Source organism: Sarcophilus harrisii, chromosome 6, assembly GCF_902635505.1.
Source record: "Sarcophilus harrisii chromosome 6, mSarHar1.11, whole genome shotgun sequence".
In the NCBI taxonomy this organism is placed as follows: domain Eukaryota; kingdom Metazoa; phylum Chordata; class Mammalia; order Dasyuromorphia; family Dasyuridae; genus Sarcophilus; species Sarcophilus harrisii.
Window position 1 is genome coordinate 70,125,955 of NC_045431.1, and position 20,812 is coordinate 70,146,766.

The following is a 20,812-nucleotide window of genomic DNA, read 5'->3' on the forward strand; positions in this document are numbered from 1 at the left end:
TTTATATCTACATCTACATCTACATCTCTATCTCTATCTATCTATCTATCAGATTTACTGAATGAAATTCTATGGTATTATCTTTGATTTTTCTTAAATTTCCTGAGAGGAAAGAAAAAAAATAAAGAAAAATAATCTCCTATAAGGTTTTAAAGTATTGTTTTAAGTTGACAAAAAGTGTTCCAAAAATCTTAGTGCAGTACAGCTTAAAACTGTACTAAAACTTTTGGTATACCTAGTGTTATATAATTTTCAGTTTTCGATTGGCGAAAGCTAAAAATAAGTCACAGAAGAGCAGACTGAAACAAATGGAAAAACAAAAAGCAACTTTACAAAATGAACCTTTATTCTGAGCTTTACTTTACCAGCTTCCTTAAATTCCATTTTCCCTATTTCTCAACCCTTCATCCCATATAGACAGAACCCCCGCCTTTCTACAAAAATTGGGTTTTAATTAGCTGCGTCCTTTACTCACCTTATAACATGTTTTCTGACTAGTAAATCATTGATCCTTTCTATATTTTACAATCTGCATGAATCATGTGTAACATGCTATCACATGACTCTGGAACTCCTTTGTCATACCAGATTCCATGTGGGGTGTTTAAGTAATTGTAACTAAGCAATTATGGTGTCAGGCTCTCGTGAAGTATGTTCTCTTATCAGCAGATTAGTCAGAAATCATAAATCAAATCACAAAACATTTAAATATTACACAATAGCAAAGTAACTAAGAGGAAATCAAGAAATTAGTTATTCACAAGTATCTTTCTTTCCCCCATCTCTTGACACACACATGAAGGCATACAGTGTCCCATAGATATTTTTGTTGATGGGAAAGGTTGTCCACTCCTAGACCACTCCAAAGTGAAGAGGAATAATGCCATGGGCACAAGAGGGATGAGGCATATTCCTTGTAACTCTATCTCCTGGTAAACCTGCTGAGCCTTCCTGCTTCTTAAATTCTCCCTTTATGGCTTGGGATAATCCTGGAATTCCCCTTACTACTACATTTCCAATCTACCTGTGAAAGTGTCTCTTGCTGCTTTTGGTATAAAATTGCCATTTGCTACTTACTGAAGCTTTCATCTGTTGCCCTAGTTTGTTTTTCCTTATTGGGGATATGAAGAAGAATGTGACCCCTCTTTTGCAAAACTGCTTAGCCAATCAACACAATTTAACTTTTGTGTTTATGAAAGTCTTTATCTTGACAAAAAGATTCTCTCAAGTATCTGTCAAGAATTTCCCCCCTTGATTTACCCACCTTGCTTCCAACTCTAGACCTGGGAGAAGGGAAGTGAATTCCTTTTCCTCTATTAGCTAATGTCTAGACCAGGTTAATGGACTTGAGGTTTAAAAAATATTTTGAAAATTGATATCTTTTGTTTTTACATCACCTAAATTTCCTCCGATACTTCTTCCTTTCACCTTTCCCAAACAGCTATCCCTTATAACAAAGAACTATTTTTCATCTAATATTTTTTCAATTTATTACAATTATATTTGTAAAGATAGTTTTTAAGATTAATTTTTATATGTAATTTTGAGTTCCAAATTTTCTTCCTATTCTACTTCCTAAGATGTAAGCAATTTGATATGTTATATATGCACAATCATGTAAAACATATTTTCATATTAGTCATGTGAAAGAAGAAACAGAACAAAAGAAAAAAATGGGAAAAAGTTTAAAAAAATAAAGTATGCTTCAATCTGTATTCAGGCTCCATCATTTCTTTTTCTGGATGTGAATAGCATTCTCCATCAAGGGTCAAAGAATATTTTTTAAAAGAAGAGGAAGAAGAGAAAAAAACAATTAGTAAAACCGATGAATACATTAAAAAGATTCTGAAAATATATTAAATGTTTCATACTTGTGGACCTCCTACCTTTCATAGGGAAGGTACCTTCTCATATTTCTTCTTTAGGGCCATCCATGCTTGTCTTTTGGGTTTTGTTTTGTTTTGTTTTCTTTTGGTAGTTTTGTGACATTCACTTTTGATTGTTTTTATGATTATCTTGAAACCTTAATGATATCAGGAAACATATTGAAAAGGGGGAATGCTTTTGATCCTTGCCTCCCCATTCCTATCACAACCAAAAGATTCATTGTCCCTTTCACAATTACTCAACATTTACCAAGCTCTAATTAGGTGCCAGATACTGTGCTAAACTACTAGAGTACAAAGAAATTAAACCTGTCCACAAGGAACATGTGTTTTAATGAGACAAGGTACAAGTAACTTAGAATATATATATATATATATATATATATATATATACAGAATAAAATAGAAGGTAATCATAGAATAAAAATCTCTAGCAGCTTGGTGAGGTTAGGGGTTAAGGCAGACTGGAAAAGGCATCTTGCAGAAAGTTGGATTTGAGCTGATTCTAGAAAGAGACCGGGAAAATCAAGACAGAGGTGAGGAGGGAGAAAGAACATTCTAAGCAAGGAATATTATAAAGCAAAGTTTTCAAGTCTGTTTAATCTCAGAGCTCAAATATTGTACTGATTTGTCCTACAGTGCACAATACAAGTGCTGAATCCTTTGGAACTTTTGGATTCTATCAGATTAAGAGAGTTTTTTAAAATATGAAACTATTTCTTTTTTTCCCTATTTCAATTTGATTTTAATAGTATTCACTGTCTAGAGTGAGGAATCAAAGTTTAGCATCTGAATGTTTCCACATTTATATTTCAAACAGCTTCTAGTTCTTTGTGTTTATTGGAATAATTATTGGTAAAAATCACAATATAATCAACGTGAGAGAAAAAAGTATTAAAGTAGTTTCTGGTTGGTGGCTCCCCTGGGAGCACTTTTCAAGAAATTAAGATGTGACTTGTGGTAGGGGACAGAGAGAATGGGGTGAAAAGAGTGTCCATCCTTCTTCTGTTACAGTGATGGGAATGTTGTTCTCTGGTGCCTGCTCACCAGGTGGAGCATGGATTAAATTTTGTTGCTGTTGTTGTTGCGAATTAATTAGTCATGTCCAACTCTTTGTGACCTCCATTTAAGCTTTTCTTGGAAAAGACAATGGAGTGGTTTACCATTTCTTTCTCCAGCTCATTTTACAGATGAAGAACTGAGGTAAATAGGGTAATATAGTTAGTAAATGTCTGAGACTGGATTTTAATGGGATCTCCTGATTTCAGGCCTAGTGCTTCATCCATTGCATTCCGAGCTACTCCTGGATTAAATTAGCTACACTTGTATTAGACCATCCCAAAGCCTTCAAAACTTCCCCATCCCTCACCCTCATGCCTTGCTTCAGCTTTTGTGTTTCTTCTAGTGATTGTTGCAGTAGCAATAGCAAAATTAAATTTGTGACAAGACTTACTTCAGTATTGGAGAGAAAGGCCTTCTTCCTACTTAGTGTTTGATTGTCCAATATTCAGTGGAGGACAACTATGAACTAGCTAATTATCAGCCTTGGAAACACTGAATCCCAATGAGTCTGCTCAAATAATTGTATTCAGAAGTGATCAATTACTGGATTCCATCCTAGCCATTTATGATTCTTTATTAACATTCCTTTTATCTGTCTAGGAACAAACTACTTTTTCCATACTTGATTCATGTATGTATATTGATTGTGTTTATTTTTTTTTAACTTTCTACTTTGTTGAAGAACTCTTATACTTTGAGCCCACAATAATTTCTACAATTAGCAACTTTAAAAAAACAACTTTCCCTGGGGAGCCAGGATTGGGGTCAAGAGACAGTGAATGTAAGAACTGGGAACCCTACTTCTTCCATGGGCAACTCAGTTAACTCCAGAGCAATGAACCCAAGGCAAATCTCAATGACAAGTCAAGGACCTCATTTGTACTGGTCATCAGCCAATGTGGTCTTAGCCAAACATGGCCTGGCTAACCTCTATGTTTCATATTAAAATCAACTTTCATTATTTTTATTACCACATTAACTTGTCTATTTTCTAGTATACATTTCTTTTGTTCTAATACATCTTCTGAAAATTGTATACATTTTGAGTTGAATCACTGAAGACAACAATTTTTAAATTTTTTTCCCAAGTGTCATTCACTATTTTTTGTTACTTGGAAACAACTACTTTCTGCCACAATTGTCTTTTTAAAATAGAGATCACTTTGTCCTCACCCGGATGTTTGTTGTTCAGTCATGTCCAACTTTTTATGACCAAGTGGACCATACTTTTTTTGGCAAAGAAACTGGAATGATTCTTCATTTCTTTCTCCAGTAGATAAACAATGTTTAAATTAAAGATGCAGCCAGCCACAAACCAGAGAGAGAACTTCCTGGTTTGTTGGAGAGGAGAGTGATTCATTTTCCATGTCATTCCCACTCATCAACTGAATTGCTTCAGTTAAACTGGGTAGTTATTCAGAGTCCCTCTTAACACTTTCAATCCACACCAGTCTCTTTCAAAGTTACATAGTGGGTCAAATAAGACCTTTCCCTACAGAGAAATGGTATTCTTTGGTTGAAGTTTCTGAGTAGCTGTGCTTATTGTTTGAGTCTTTTTATAATTTTACTCAACTATCTCTGCTTCTCTCAGGCTCCTATTTCAAATAGGTTAGAGAAAGTAAGGACGGTATTATCATCTAGAGTAACTCCCAACAAGTAGGATGTGTCAATAACTGGGGTTGCCATCGTGGTGAGATCCTTCTTCCTGAAGGCCAAATGTTTGTACGACCTACAATATGATCCCTGAAAGGAAGGAAAATCCAAACTGTGAGCACTCATTATTAATTATCTGAGGGCTCTTCACCGCTCTCAAAAAGATAATCACTGATAGGAACAGCTTATGTTTAAAAATAAAAATCTTGTGTCCGCAGTCGCTAGGAATTGCTAAAGGATAAAGGAGAGTCAGGGAGTTAACATACACATATCAAAATCAAAATTCAAAATGCTGGGTTTTTAAATGAAGTGTCTCTGATAGAGAAATGGAATTATAATTTTCAGTCAACTAAATGGAAGTTTCTTTGGGGAAAAAGCACCTTCTTCCTAGACTGAAAAGAAACCATTTTCTTCCTCTTGTATTTCCTCCAGTGACAAGGCAGCAGCAGTAGGAGAATTGGGCTTGTTATAAGGCTTACTTCAGTATTGGAGAGGGAAATCTCCTTCCCTCTTAGTGTTTGGTTGTAAAAAGAGATGGTAAAAATTTAGGGGGAATAAGTGTGGAAAATCTGGCTCTGAAGGGTAGGAAATAAGAGTTCTACCCTCAAGCAGTTTATAGTCCAATTTAAAAACCAGAACAAGCTATATACACAGAGATAGGCAAGAATTTGAGTACCCAGAAGATAATTTTTCAGTTATTTTTAAATGACCAAATTTAGAGTTGTTATAGCAGAGAACTTCTCTGGATGGACAAAAGGTAAAACTTGGTCTGCTTAGCCTGGGAATGGAGGAAGACAGGGTTAGGAGACAGAGCAAAGGCTAAATGTAGCAAAGAAGGAGATTCCAGCTGTCTTTAAGGAAAATATCTTTAACCTCTAGAACTATCCCCAAGATTTTAGATATAATGAATTCCTCCTTGCTCAAATTTTCTTAGAAGAGACTCCAGTGACCACTTTCAGAGGATTTTATCTCTAAAAATAAGGACATCCTACTGAGTTCAAATCTAGGCTCAGACAAATTTAGTAACTATATATTGGGCAAGTCACTTAATTCTGTTTCTCACATCATAAAATCAACTGAAGAAGGAAATGTCAAACCAGTCCAGCTGCTAAGAAAATTCCAAATGGGGTCATGAAGAACTCAACATAATTGAATAACAACAATTATTAAGGGGCTTGAGAATTTTAAGAATCATTATTGGTACTGGGCTAAAAGGATGTCATTAGAAAACTATATAAGCAAAAGAAAAAAATGAGCTGGTCACATGGCCAGAGCAAGGAAAAATCCCTTAGAAAACCTTTGTGCTGCATTTGGCATCCTCCCACAGTCGAGGGGAAATGAGGAAGTTTCAGGTACATGGTAGACCCTGTGAGATGAGTTTGTGGGGAGACCTGGACAATCGTGAATAGTGTCACAGGATGGACAGACTCCAGTGAGGTGTGAGCCGCATCATTGGAGAGAACATTCACATTGATGAGATCATAGAACCCCCTGAAGTATTAGAGTATCAAGAAGAAAGATGAAGAAATTGTCTGGGATGATACAATACTGAATACTAATCGGTGGAGATCCACTGGGGGAAAAATACAATGAAACTGTATGTTTTTGTTTCATTATTTAAAAAAATTTTTTTTTACCGGGGAGAGGAGGGTGGAGGTCTTGAAATGATTATGCCATAGACAAAAAAAAAATCATTAATTGAAAACATATTTTTTAAAAATATGAATTAGGAAATTTCTCTATGGCAACAATGGTCAAGCAGATTTACTTCAATTATATATTTTTTCTCTCCCTGTGACATAGGAGAAGTTATTTGAGTCACATACTATTGTTGACATCACAACAGTTCCTGTTTTCATGCTCTGGACAAATAAAGACACCAGAAACTCTAGGTGAAGCCAATACTCACCTCTCTGTCTTTCCACCTAGTCCTCTAAGCTTTATGCTGCCACCATTTGGAGCCACTATATAATTGATTATTTGATTTATTATAAAAGTCATTTGACGAAATACTTCCTTACCACAATTATATAACAAAATTCTACGTAATAAGAGAGACTTATGAGGTTACAGAACCCATAAACCTCTTTGTAGTTAGTGTTTCTTTTTTTGGTGGGTGTATTACTAGCAAACTTTTTTTGTGACCTGTTGCTTAGCAACTGGCATCTATGGAAAGTGTTTGCACTCTAGTAAGACATTCTAGTTAGAGATCTCGGTGGTCATATGCCCTTTGCCACAAAAGGAAATTAATTTTTAATCATGCAAAGAACTTGAAAAGCTGCCACTGAGAAGGGGCCATCTGTGGCTATGGCAGACTTTTTTTTCCTGGCTCCAGAAATAGTATTGCCCTTTAGGCCACTGTCTTCTGAACAGTTCAACAAGATTAGAAGTGCTGCTGAAAAATCCTGGAAGAATGAAACTCAATGGTCGGAGAGGTGTCCAACAACATACGGAGCCCATTACCGGAGCAAAAAAGTGGATGAGCCCCCACGTATTCACCCATTCAATGAAACCAGACTCAACAACCCTCATCCACACGAGTAAGATTTTCTTTGTCATAGTAGCTGTATGTGTCAGTTCGATTAAGTAGGAATTTTTAAAATCTCACAGAGTGATAAGGCTTGGGAACAAACTCAGATTTTAATGTGTGTCTCTAGTTTAGGGTCCTAAAAAGCAGTCCTACAGATGGGTGGTCTCAGAGCAGACATTATTAAGGCCTCCCTCCATAGACATGCTATTGTGTTGTGGTCATTGGCACAAGCTGTAGTTAGTGTTGCTGTTTTTTTTTTTTAATTGGTGGTAGAGAACTTCATTTTGTACTCTTACCTTGTTTTCTTTGCCATTAAGGGTTTGAAAAATCTTGCTAAATCTCTTCTCTGAAGAGAAAACAGATGGCATAATTATCGTTGGGGGTGAATAAAATTTCAGTCAAAAGTAAAAAATTTAGAGGTATCCAAATTTGGAAGGCACTGAGTCTAGAAGGCGCTGGTGGGAAAGGGAAGGGAGCAAGCACTTATTTAGCTCCTATTATATGCTGTTCACTGTGGAAAAGCTTTTGTAAATATTATCTCATTTGATCCTTATGAGTTAGGTGCTAGTAGCATTCCCATTTTACAGTTGAGGAACTTGAGGCAGACAGGTTAGGTACTAGCCCAGTGAAATTGAAGTTAGATCTGAAACTCAGCTGTTCCTGACTCCAGGCCTAACACTCTAGCCATTTCACCTAATTGCCCGAGCACTTGTGATCTTTTAGAATAATTGGCTAAGATGGCAAATTAGCAGATGGTCCTTGGGATATTTGTGGGTGCATGGTTTCTATTCCTCCCTTTATGCAAAAATTCCTAGTTATGGCTCTAGTTAATGGTGTTGGTCCCTTTCCCCATCTAATAATGTCTGAATATTTAGAGGTTTTTATAAATATAATTAAATAGCATGTCTATTGCTAATGTCTTGATCAGGGCTGGTTAAATTTGGGAAAATTGTTTTGGTCTACTTAACATCCCTGGCATGTCAGGAATATTGGTTCTAACTTAATCCCTCTCCAATGGAAATTGGCTCTGCAGTCTCCCCAAAGTCACTAGAGCAAAGATTTCGCACACATTTTAGGAGCAAAGAGCCCCTAAAAAGGCTCTTACAAGTTGTTATTCTGTTTTTTTCTGCTTACACATTGCTAAGATCCGATATTTGCATGACTAATAGTTTTTGAAGTGATGATGCTTGAAACGAGTTAGTTTTGAATGATCCTTACTACATTCTATAAATTAGGGCTAGACTCTTTGGTGTCTGATATGATTCAGGTGACTAATTTTCTGTTTGCTAATTATGCATGTTCCCACTTATGGATTGTAAGAGACACATTCATCAGCATGGAAAATGAGGAGAGTTTTTGTTCTCTCTCTCTCTCTCTCTCTTTTTTTAATCAGGGCTAAAGTAGCCACTAGTAGTAGAAAGTGTAGCACTTCCAAACTGGGTTCCTCTAGAGAATGTGATCATCATGGGAATCATGGTAGCCAAAGCTTCATATGACAAAGAAAGCAAAAGCTGCTGAGGTTTGCCTGTTTTAGACCCCTGGGGGAGTGACTACATTCTCCCCTTCCCCCCACTTGTGCTCAAAGTACTACCAAGTTTGAAGCAAGCAAGCGATAGGTGTCTTGCTCCTCTTGGCCTGAAATGCCCCAGTCTTTGTCTATAAAACCTGCTCTCCTTCCAGCACTAAGACACAGGGAGAAGAGGCCTAGAGTTTGGCATGTTGTCATTGGGTTCAGAGCCCATTTCTTCTATGGTTTATGACCTAGTGATTTGGGGGCAAGCCTTTCTGTAAGCTTCAGCTTTCTTATCCCGAAAATGAAGAGTTTGGGTTCAGAGAGTACTAAGGTCCTTTTCAACTCCAAATCTGTGTGGTCCTAAAAGGTGCCATCACCTTCTTACCTTCTCGAATGTCGAATGACTTCCTTCCCAGTAGAAGTTATCTTGCTTCAGATTTTCCACATCACTTTGCAGGTCTCTCTCCCATGCACCTTTGTCATTATTCCTTAGATTGCTTTTTGGACTTTCAAAGACCTTTAAGATCATCTTTCCTCATTATAGATGAGGGAGCTGAGACTTGAGGAAGTGAAGGTGCCATAAGCCCAAAGTCACAGAAGCAGCAAAAACAGAGGCACACTTTGACTCCAAGTTCTTGGACTTTGAATCTATTGTACCTTTGACTATAACATATCATGCATTTTTATGTTTCCCCCACTTATCTGGTAAGGTCCATGTAATTTTTATCTTTATATCCTCAATTACTTAGCATGAAGTTTTTCATGGAGTGGGTGTCTAAGAAATATGGATGTGTACATTCAGCACTTTTTTATTATTTGGTATTTCTTAAGCAAACCACTGTTTTGCCAGTAAATACCAATAGCTTTCAGATCCTCTTTGCTTGTTGTTTCAAAAAATGTTAATACCTTAAAAATGCCTTTTTTTTGCATGACTAATAGCCATTTTTTGAAGCGATACTTGAATTGAGTTAGTTTTGAATGATCCTTACTATACTATAAATTGGGGCTAGACTTTTTGCTGTCTGATATAATTCAAGTGACTAATTTTCTGTTTTCTAATTACACATATTCTTGCTTATGGATTGTAATTGACACATTCATTAGCATGGAAAATTAAGGGAAGCTTAAGGTCTAAGAAAAATGTTATCTTTAATTTTTTTTTCTTGATATTGCCATTGTTAGCATTTCTAAAACGACATTAAATAACAGCAAGGAAAAGGGTGGTCATTTCTTGGAAAAATTTCTAGTGTTTCCTCATTGTATAAAATACTATCTTTTGGCTTTAAATATATACATTTTATCATTTTTAAAAAAGTTTTTTATTTCTAAGTTAGTTTTTTAAAACATTAACATTTCCCTCTGTCAAAGGCTTTTTGTTTCCACTATCATTTAAAAAGTGATAATTCTTTATTTACTATTGAATAAATAATTTTCTTTGTTGACATTAGTCCAAAGAAAAATGCTTTTTTTAAAAGCCTGAGCAAAATTTGTTAATAGAAAGAGATGATCACTCACTAGTTCATTATCTTTCTTATGATTTTCCTTATGCATAGGGTTCCTCCAGGCTCTTTCACAGGTGGTCCTTCTTGGCAATCTCATTCACTTCTATAACCAATTTCTGTACAACACAAATGACTCTTAAAATTGTAAATCCAATCCATATTTTCTCCCTGAGAATCCAATCCCTTATCTCCAATTACTCTTGGACATTTCCCCTGAGATATGCTACTCACATCCCAAATGCAACATGTCCAAAATAGAATCATTATTTTCTTCCTTAAACCCACTTTTACTCAATATTTTAATTTATGGCACCACCATTATTCCTGGACACTGAGTATAAAGTTCTTTCTTTCTTCTTTGACTCTTCTTGCTTCCCTCCCCTCTATTCCCATATGCAATCAGATCAATCAGATTTTGGGTGGTGGTGGTTGTTATTTTTGGTGAGACAATTGGAGTTAAGTCACTTGCCCTAGGTCACACAGAGCTAACAGCATTAAATGTCTGAAGTCAGATTTGAACTCAGCTCTTTTTCACTCCAGGCCTGTTGCTCTACCCACTGTGCTACCAGTTGCCCCTCCAATTACTTTGAAGCCCCATCAAGTTTACTTGTGTAATATTTTCCACTCCTTTCCCTTCCTTTCTATTTCCACTGTGACCATTATCCTGTTAATTATCCGTCCACAGAACATCTTACATAGACTCCCGTAGTAACATCCTAAATAGTCTTTTCAGTCTATTTTCTCTCCAGTCCATTCTTCATACTGCTGTTCCTTCTAGAATCAATCAAATGAATTTCTTTGACCATATGACACTACTCAAAGTCTTTCACTGGTTCACCATTGCCTACCAAATAAAATATCCATTAAAAAAACTATCCATATTGTGACCAACTTACAACTTAAAACACCCAACTTTCACTTGGATGTTTTGCTGACACTTGACATGTCTCATGGCATCTTTACCCAACTTTGCTATGAAATAATAAGATAAAATACAAATTTATTAACCTGTAATTGTAAGCTATTCATATCTAGCACTAATCTACCTTTTCAATAAATTATGCTTTTTAAGGAGTTCTTATTTTTTAAATATCTTTTTCCATTTGGCCAATTCTGCTTTTTAAGCTATTCTTTCTCTTCATTGGATTTTTATGCCTCTTTTATTATTTGGCTTATTCTTTATTTAAGGTGGTGTTTTCTGTAGTATTGTTGTGCCTCTTTTACCAAGCTGTTGACTGTTTTTTCTATTTCATGATTTGCTTGCATCAGTTTCATTTTTCTTCCCATTTTTTCTCTACCTTTTTTTTTTTTTTACTATTGATTTAAAAAATCCTTTTTGAACTCTTTCATGGTCTGAGACCAATTTGTATTTTTCTTTGAGGCTTTGGATGTAGGAGTTTTGATTTTCTTGTCTTCTTCTGAGTTTGTGTTTTGATTCTTCCTGGCAACAAAGTAATTTTCTGTGGTTGAGTTTTTTTCTGCTGTTAATGTTCATTTTTTCAATCCATTTCTTGATTTTTAACTATATGCTAAAGTGAGTCTCTGCTTCTGGACTAGAGGGGATACTTTCAGAAGCCTCAGGTTTTTTTATTCAGCTGTTTTCAGAATTAATTCTGGGGATCTGTCCTTAGAAAAGGTATATTTATTACTTTCCTGTTCTGTGCTTTGTTCTCTGAGCAACCACAAGCACTCTTTTTCACCCTGGAACTGTGACCTTAGTCCCAGATCACTCATGGCCACAAGCTCTGGTGTACTTGTGCTCCTTCTCACCCTGGATCTGAGAAACCCAGGACTGTGACCTAGATTTGAAAATGAGCAATGCAGCATAATAATAATCCTATCCCTGGTTCCCCCCATACATACATACATACATAATTAGAAAATAAAGTTGCATTTGGAAGAGGATGAATGTGGCACCAAATTTTAAATGGGTTTTATTCATCTGTTAAACTCTTAAGTGGCCTTCATGTGGAGAGTTGCCTGTTAGAATTTTGATGAGAAGTAATGTCCTATTGAGCAGGTGGTTGTTTATTATATTTATTAGTTTTTATTAATTTATTTAAATAATGTTTTATTTTTCTATTCTTGGGAAACAGTTTTCCCATCAAATTTTAGAGGCTATGACCTGGGTCTCTTTTTCTGTCTATTGGGCTGCTTTCCAGATTCTATGATAACCAAAGGTTTTTTTTTTCATATTAAGAGGAAGAGAAAGTAGAAACAAATAATGGTGGCTCAGCACTAGAGCTTTTACATCAGAACTCAGAAAGAGATGACTTCTTGCTCCATATTAGAACTTAGAATAGTCAGAATTTTAGTGGAGAAAAAGCAACAACACAGAAGAATGGAAATGCCATTGCCCAGAGAGAAAGGAAATCTGTGTTCTGGCTCCCTTTCTACTGCTGGTAAGATAGATGAATTTGAATATGAGTGCCATCATCTCTATGTAGGTAAAGGATTGTGGAGGTTTTCTTGGGGGGCAGCCTTAGTCTTAGTTGAAATAAATCTTGTTTCAAGTTCTGGCCCAAAATCAGATCAAATCAACTCCAATGTCTTCACATTTTGTAAAAGATTCCAACAAAGGATGATGGCATTTGTAGTTCAACAGTCCTTTAGTAAAACAAAGAATAATTTCTGCTTTTGGAATCTGTAGATTCTAGTCCGTCCCCAGTTAGTTTCACATTATCTCCTTGATTCATTGATTGAATTTCCTGGCCCTGAATTTTCTTGGCCCTGAAGCCTATGTTCAGTTAAATGCCTGCTATATGCAAAAGCAACTATGCTAGGTGATGGAGACACAAAGAAAAATGAAATTATTCCTGCCCTCATGAAGCTTATATTTTACTCAGTGGGAAAGAGGAAGGGCTCTACATGATAAAGATAAGATAGCAAGCAATCTTGGCAAGGAAGTTCTGCAGAGTCTGCAGAGTTTATTTTGAATATTTGAGCAGGAAGAGAATATTTTAAGTTGGGAAGACCAGAAAAAGCTTTACAAAGCAACTGAGCCTAGAAGGAAGTCTGAATGATGGAGATGAGGGGGGAAGTACCTCCAGATGAATGATCTATGTGAATACACAAAGATGGAAGTTGGCATGAAGATTTTGAAAAATAGCAAGTCCTAATGAGTTCAAGCGAAGTGAAATGTACTGTGTACATAGCATTAGCAAGAAAGAGGACCAGCTATAAATGACTTTGTTATTCTCAACAATACAATGATCTAAGACTACTCTGAAGGACCCCACAGAAAGAACTGATTGGGTCTGAATACAAACTGAACCATACTTTTTTCAATTTTCTTTTTTTTTCTTGAGTGTTTTTTAGGGGGAAGATCTATGTTTTTTTTGCAATATAACTTTTATGGAAATGTTTTGTACAACTTCACATGGGCCTTCTCAATGGGGGTGATATACTATGGAGAAGAAGAGGGAGAATCTGGAATACAAAATTTTAAAAACAAGTGTTAAAAATTGTTTTACATATAACTTGTAAACATGTTTTATGTAGCATGTAACATGTAAAAATAAAAACATTAAAAAAATAAATTGCCATAGCCTTCACAGTGGGAATTGTGATATTAATTTGATTATTAACACCTAAATGAGAGCTAGAAAGAAGAGGATGATGGGCATAGCTATTGGATAAACAGCAAGTTTTTGGTCCTGATCAAAATAGGCACATCAATAAATTTCATAGGTGCTGTCCTGGGCCTTCTTTTTTCTTTTCATACTTTTTTCCTTTTTTTCAATCAACTTCAATGATTCAATTATCTGTTTTATACAGATGACTCCCATATCTGCATATTCAGCTCTCATCTCCCTCCTGATCCTTCATCCCACAATTCCAACTGCCTTATCTCATCTTGATGTTTTATAGACATCTCAAAGTGATAATGTCGAAAAAAGAACCTATTATTTTTCCTATTAAAATTATCTTTTTAACTTTTCCCACTTCTGTTCACAATTTATTTAGCCATTCCCCAATTGTAATTTCCAATTTTTATCCTGAGAAAAGAGCTGCTATAAATATTTTTATACATATAAGTTCTTTTTTAAAAATCTCTTTTGGGATTCTAGTAGTGTTATTATTAGGTCAAAAGATATGCATGATTTTTATAACCTTTTGGACATAGATCATATCTTTTGACCATTTATCAACTGAAGAAAGACATTTTTTAAAATAAATTTGACTCATTTATATATGCATTTGAGAAATGAGGTCTTCATCAGAGAATCTGACTTTTTATTGCTTAAGGATCCAAATCAAAATTCCATTCTACCCATCCATGACAGCTGCATCCCTTCTATATATAAACTAAATGCAAGGCAATGTGGAATGAAGGAAGCAGCAGTTGAGGGGAATCAAAACTTTATTGTAAGGACTGGAATCTAAGATAATCTTGGAAGGAAATGATTTATTCTAAGGGGAAAAGAATAGAGAAAAAAAGGGGCAGAGAATACATTCCAGGATCCAGGGATAGCCTGTGCTTATTCAAGATTAAAGATAGAATGTTGGGAGGAACAGCAAGAAAGTCAATTTGGCTAGAGTAAAGAATAGATGAAGATGACTAATACTTAATAAGTTTGGAGGTAGAATAGAAGTAAGTTGTCAATGTTAAATAAAAGCGTTTGTATTTTAGCTTTTAGGGACTGGGTCTCCTTAGCTCTCCCAGATTGGAACCATTCATGGTCCAGACTCTACTATGTAATTGGTATGGGAGCTTTGGTTTGCTTTGTTTCTGACTGAGCTAGTTTGTAGCCTGGCAGATTCCTAAGCAAAAGAATTCACCATTCTCATTTAAGTCACTGTAACCCAGAATTCAAACGATTTGTCTTCTTTAATCTTCCCTACCAGCAGGGATTATAGACATGTACCATAATGTCTGACTTTGTATTTGATCTAACTGGTATTAGGAAACCATATGAAGTGATGTGATCAAATCTGTTGTAATATCAAATTGACAACTGGGGGAAGATGGGCTGGTGGAAAGGAAAGAGATTTGAGGTTAGGAGACCAGTTAGGAGGTCTTGCAATACTCCAGACTAACAGTAATGGCAGACCTGAATTAGGGTATTTGTGGGTAGAAAGAAGGGAATGGATGCAAGAGGATTTGAGGAAATGGAATTGACAAAACTTGACATTTTATTAGAGGAGGAAGAAAGAGAAGTTGAAGAATCCTCCTTCAAAATTGGAGACCTAGGTGATTAAAAGAATGGGTTTGACCTTTACAGAAATAAGGACAATGGGGGAAAAGGATAGGTTTGGGGAGAGCGAGAAACAATAATGAAAAAGAGGGGAAAAAATACTTGAATTCTGTTTTTGGTTTTGGCACATCACTTTTCCTATTAGAGGTTTCACTTTTGTTGTTGTGGTAAGGAAAAGAGGATGAGCCCCTGGGATGTGGGAGGTTAGGAAGCCAAGTTAAATTCATTTCTCTTAATTAATGATAAGTATCATCTCTTCCTTGGCTGATTAGGGACCAGGTGTGGGTGGGTAGGTGTGTGTGGGTAGCAGGTGAAGTTTTGAGGAGATAAAGAACTTGCATTTCTCCTTGTATTCTATATTTCTTTCAGCTTGACCTGTGGTCAAATGACTATTTTCCCTCAAGGAAGAGATTATTGGAGTTTTAGGAAAATGTTGTTCCATCTCCCCATATTACTTCTCCACTATAGGAACAGTATCTCAGGGGCCCTTTCCTTGTATTTTTCTCTAATTTCAGCTTGTACCCCCTGAATAACCTGCTGTGTAGTTATAATAAAGCAAGGTATCAGCTTGGTTTTAGTCACATAGAAGCTTACCATTGAAGCTACCACCATGGATTCTCAGTATTGTTCCCTTAGAGTTGTAATGGGCTGTTTGGTGAAGAAAAGTGCTTTGCTTTTTTTTTTGCTTTTTATGCTCCTATTAATTTTGTTCAATTTTCTTTTTACCTAATGCTATTGTATTTAAGTGCTTAACTCAGAAATATATGGATAATGAAAATGAGTAAAAGAAATACGAAATATTCATTTTTAGAAAGCTATTTAAGCTTAAACAGCTAAGTCTCTACTTTTATTTTGTTTTGTTCATGTTAAATAACCAGGAATAGAGCATTTGAGGGGTCCATGGAATTTTGCCACAGTTGAATGATAAAGAAGATAATGAATAAACAATAAAAATTTATTTTGTACTCTCTTGGTCCTCTGCTAGGCCAGAGATAAGTTCCTGTCAAGAAGTTTACCTTCTAGAAGGCCTAGGATTCTTAATCTTTTTTGTATCTGAGAAGCCTATGGACTTTTTTTGAAGAATGTTGTGAAATTCCTAAAACATATAGGATTAAAGAGCTATCAGACTGTACATACCCTTTGATCCAGCAGGGTCTCTACTAGGCCTGTATCCCAAAGAGATCATCAAAAGGGAAAAGTGCAAAAATGTTTGTGGGCAGCCCTTTTGTAGTGACAAGAAACTGGAAATCAAGTGCATGGTCATCACTTGGGGAATGCCTGAATAAATTATATGTATATGAAAGTTATGGAATATTATTATTGAATAAGAAACAACCCAGCAGGATGATTTCAGAGAGTCTTGGAGGGAGTTACATGAACTGATGCAAAGTGAAGTAAGGAGAACAAGAAGAACATTGTACATGGCAACAGCAAGATTATATAATGATCAATTCTGATGGACATGGCTCTTTTCAACAGGAAGGTAATTCAGACCAGTTCCAATAGACGTATGATGAAGAGAGCTATTTGCATCCAGAGAGAGAACTAAGGGGACTGAGTATGGATCATAACATAGTATTTTTTTTTTTTTTTACCGTTTTTTTTGTTGTTTGCTTGCTTTTTTTTCTTTCTCATTTTTTTCTTTTTCATTTGATTTTTCTTGTACAGCAAGATAAATGTGAAAATACATATTGAAGAATTGCACATGTTTAACATATACTTTTCATCTAGGGCAGGAGTGTGGGGAAGGGAGAAAAAAATTTGCAACACAAGATTTTGCAAGGGTGAATGTTGAAAACTATTTTGAAAATAAAAAACTATTATTAAAAAAATAAAATACACAGTTATATTCTAACACAGTTATCAAAGTGTTAAGAAAAAAAAAAACAAAAAAAAGGTCACAGAACTCGTGTAATCCCAAGTCAAGAACCCTGTGCTAAGTAGAAGGTGACACCCACAGAGGAGCAGTGACCAGGCAAGGAAGTTTTGTTAATGACAATTGTGGGAGCATCCCCAGAGAAATGGGCTGTTAACACTTTCCCCCCAATAATAATGGTTATATTGATTTGATGATTATTCCCAAGGCAGGAGAAAGACATGCAGAGGATGGGGAGGAGTATGACAATGCAAAGGAAAAAATCAACATGCTCTGCGTAGTCCCTGGTGTAGGTTGGTGTATAGGGTGGTGCTTTTTGTGCTTTGTCCTTTGTTCTGGAAAAGGACCTTGACATCAGGGGGATGATGATATGACATGCAAGTGAATTAGACTAAAGTGAGAGAGAGCTGGGCAGTCACCTGCCTCACTTTCTCCTCAGCAGCCCTCTGGGTCCGGTGGCCAGATAAGAGACTAGGATGACTGGAAGTGGCCCTGAATGGTTGGATGAAATGTGAAACAGGGTCTAGATTCTTCCCAAATGACCGCTCAGTCCTATGATGTAGTTCCAAAACTTGAGTGGATTGTTGTGGGAAGAGAACTATGGGATGTACTTTGCATTTCAGTTGCCATTGAGAGCAACTTTAGGAATAACATATAGAAGAACTAGCTCCTTTGCATAGTTTAGAGTTTACCATAAAGTGACAAATTGTTCCCAGACTAGGTAATACGAAGTTTTTCATATTACAGCTTGAATTTCCGTTAGCAGAATTTGTGGACCATGGAGCAGTAGGGAAGGATATATTGTATAAAGTCCTACTTCCATTGAACATTGTTATCCAAATGAAATCTGGTTACAGTGAATATCAAGAAACCCACTTTCTATCTCAGTGAAAAGGTGGGGACCTACGGCTGTAGAATGTCACATATACCATCAGATGTTGGTGCAATGGCCGTTGTTTTTTGTTAACTGGTTTTCTTTGTTCCTGAGTGGGCTTGACTGAGGAGAGGGAAAAGCATATTGGGCAGTGACTATGATGTAAAAAATGAAAGGTTATCAATAAAACTTTGAAAAAATATAAGGTGAACATCAAATACAGCCTTGGAATGAAAAAAAAGGAGAGAAAGCCAGTACAAAGTGATGTGTGTGGAAGGATGTGTAATTTTGTTTACTAATTTCTATTTGAAGGCATAATGAGTTAGTGGAAAGTGACAAAGAATAAGAAAAAAAAAACAATAAAACAGCAATGACAAAAAAGAAAATGAAAAGAATTCAGATGGGGGACAAAACCAAATCTCTGTGTAACAAAAGCTTATGCTTGCATATGCAATTCTCCTTTCTATTCTTTTTTTATTGAAATGCTAGCTTTGTTGATCACTGTTAAGTTCATAATAAAAAAGAAAGTTTGCATTAAAACAAAAAGACCAGAGGAGAGATTATCAGTCAGTCAGTCCCAACCTACCTGACAGTTGAGAAGTATGGAAAGGGAGGATTTACGCTTAGATTGTATATGACTACACCTCATCTTTTTATATTTTTAATTTTTTAGTTCAAACTGATCTCAAGCATGGACTCTTTATAGCATGGAGAGGCTTCTCCAAGACAAGGTCATTTCTAGGCATGGCCCTGTCCTGTACAGAATTAGAATGGTTTGCTCTGCTAGATTTCATACCCCCAGCTCCCTGATTACTATCTGCTGAACGAACATTCACCTACTTAATTGTTCATAGTTTTGCTGGAGAGGGGTCTAGAATCTTTAATGAATGATCTCTGGAGGGTCTTCTGAGGAGCTGATTCCCCACCTGTTAGCATTCTCATTTCCTCCAGAAACCCAGAACTCTATGACTAATACGATTTACATGCATTTTTAAAAATTGTATGGGGAAACAAACATAATTACTATAATCTTTCCTGTTTCATTCTGAGTACTTGTCTTATTTTGAAAACTTTCTCCAGAGAAGCACTCACAAATCCTACTGAAACAATTATGAATTGAATGTTTGTGTCCCTCAAGTAATGTTTGTAAGATGTTACCCCTTTATGAAAAATGAAGGAACAAACAACTCACTAATGGCTAAATGGGAAGGCCTGACTTAGCCTGATTTATTGGGAGGAAAAATGGGAAGACTCAGAATTTTTTTTTAAAAGTGATTTGAGCTCCCAGTTATATAGAAATGCACAATCCTTTGTAATTAAAAAAGAATTAACTCTTTTGTTCTATCTTGCCTTTTCCAGATTGTTTCTAGTGAACAAAATCCATTATCTTCCTGGATATTACAATTCTAAAGCACGAGAGCCTGAAAGAAAAAAAGGTAAATGTGAATATTTCTTCTGGGGACAACCCATTTAGTCAGCAAGGTGGTGTTAAAACTCAGTCTCAAGGTGATTCCTGAATTTTCATCTGTTTATCATAAAGACAACATTCCTTTATGTGGAGGGAGAAGAGGCAATATATTATGGCCCTTGCTTCTTTTAAAGGTGACAACTATTTTAATTGCATAATCCAATCTACTTTAATTTAACTTGGATTCAATAACTATTTATTAAATGCTAGGTCCTAGGGACATAAAAAACAAAAGAAAGAAATAGTTCCTGTCCTCAGAAAGTTTGCATTCAATGAGAGAGTCAACACGGTTTAAAAATAAATAAAACATATACAGATATATGGGAGTTTTGAGAGGAAAGCATTAACCACTGTGGGCACAGGAAAGACTTCATACAGAAGGTGAGCTTTGGAGGAACTTGATGCCTTTCATGGGATTTATGTTTTATGAGAGGGATTCAAGATGGAAGCCAAGAAGTTTCAGTATGATGGTTGGAGGAATATGATGGTATGATGGGTAAAAGATGGAATGACTGAGGAAAATAAAAGTTCGTTCTTCCAACCATATTGATTTATTAAGCAATTATTAAGCAATACATGCCAGTTGTCTAACAAATCAAGGAAAGATGTCGTACAAGAAGGAGGTGATACAGAAGCTGAGCTTTGAAGGAATCTAGGGACCTGAGAGGCTCAGATAAAGAGAGGACATTGCAGATACAGGTAGCCTCTGCAACACAGGTAAAGAAGGCAACAGTGTAAGCTGAGGGAAGGAACAGAAAACTTGGTTGGAATGTAGTCATCCCAGAGGCCATATTTATTTGCATGTTTTCCGCTCATATTCTATTTTCCATTCCTTCCCTTGCTGCCAAGTGTGAGCATAAAATAGATGACTTATTTTTTTCTAAATTTTTCCCGCTGCTTCTCTCAAAAGCACCAAGTTGTCAACCTGTGAAGGTTTGAGGAGGACCAGTTCCTTGCCAAATCCAAGTTAGGATTTTTAGCATCTTATAGAATCAATTATTGTAATAACTCTTATTCATTTGTAGGACCTAGAAGGTTACAATCTAGTGTTTCTAGGTAATAGGATGGGAAACCTCCTGAGAGCTTTACTCTAAGACAGCAAGTCTAGTGTGGGCACCAGCAGAGTGTAATCCTATTACATTAAATGGCTATTAGTCCAGCTAATCATCTTGGACCCATCCAGAGATAGAATCCTGGTTCTGATAGCTACAAAGCCTGCCTGAGGGCCAATAATGCTCAGAGCTCTGTGA

The 20,812-nt window shown here is 36.1% G+C and overlaps 1 protein-coding gene across 6 annotated transcripts in view; it reads left to right on the forward strand.

Annotated features, from left to right (window-relative positions):
• The first annotated feature begins 6,072 nt into the window (after nt 1-6,072).
• Nucleotides 6,073-20,812, forward strand: part of C6H4orf51 (chromosome 6 C4orf51 homolog) — a 74,899-nt gene continuing 60,159 nt past the window's right edge. For all 6 annotated transcript variants that reach the window (XM_031942035.1, XM_031942032.1, XM_023505960.2 and 3 more), the window contains exons 1-3: nt 6,073-6,198; nt 6,405-7,141; nt 19,454-19,530. In XM_031942035.1, coding sequence (XP_031797895.1) covers nt 6,909-7,141; nt 19,454-19,530 — 310 coding nt within the window. In that variant the 5' untranslated portion in view covers nt 6,073-6,198; nt 6,405-6,908. The remainder of the gene's footprint in view (nt 6,199-6,404; nt 7,142-19,453; nt 19,531-20,812) is intronic.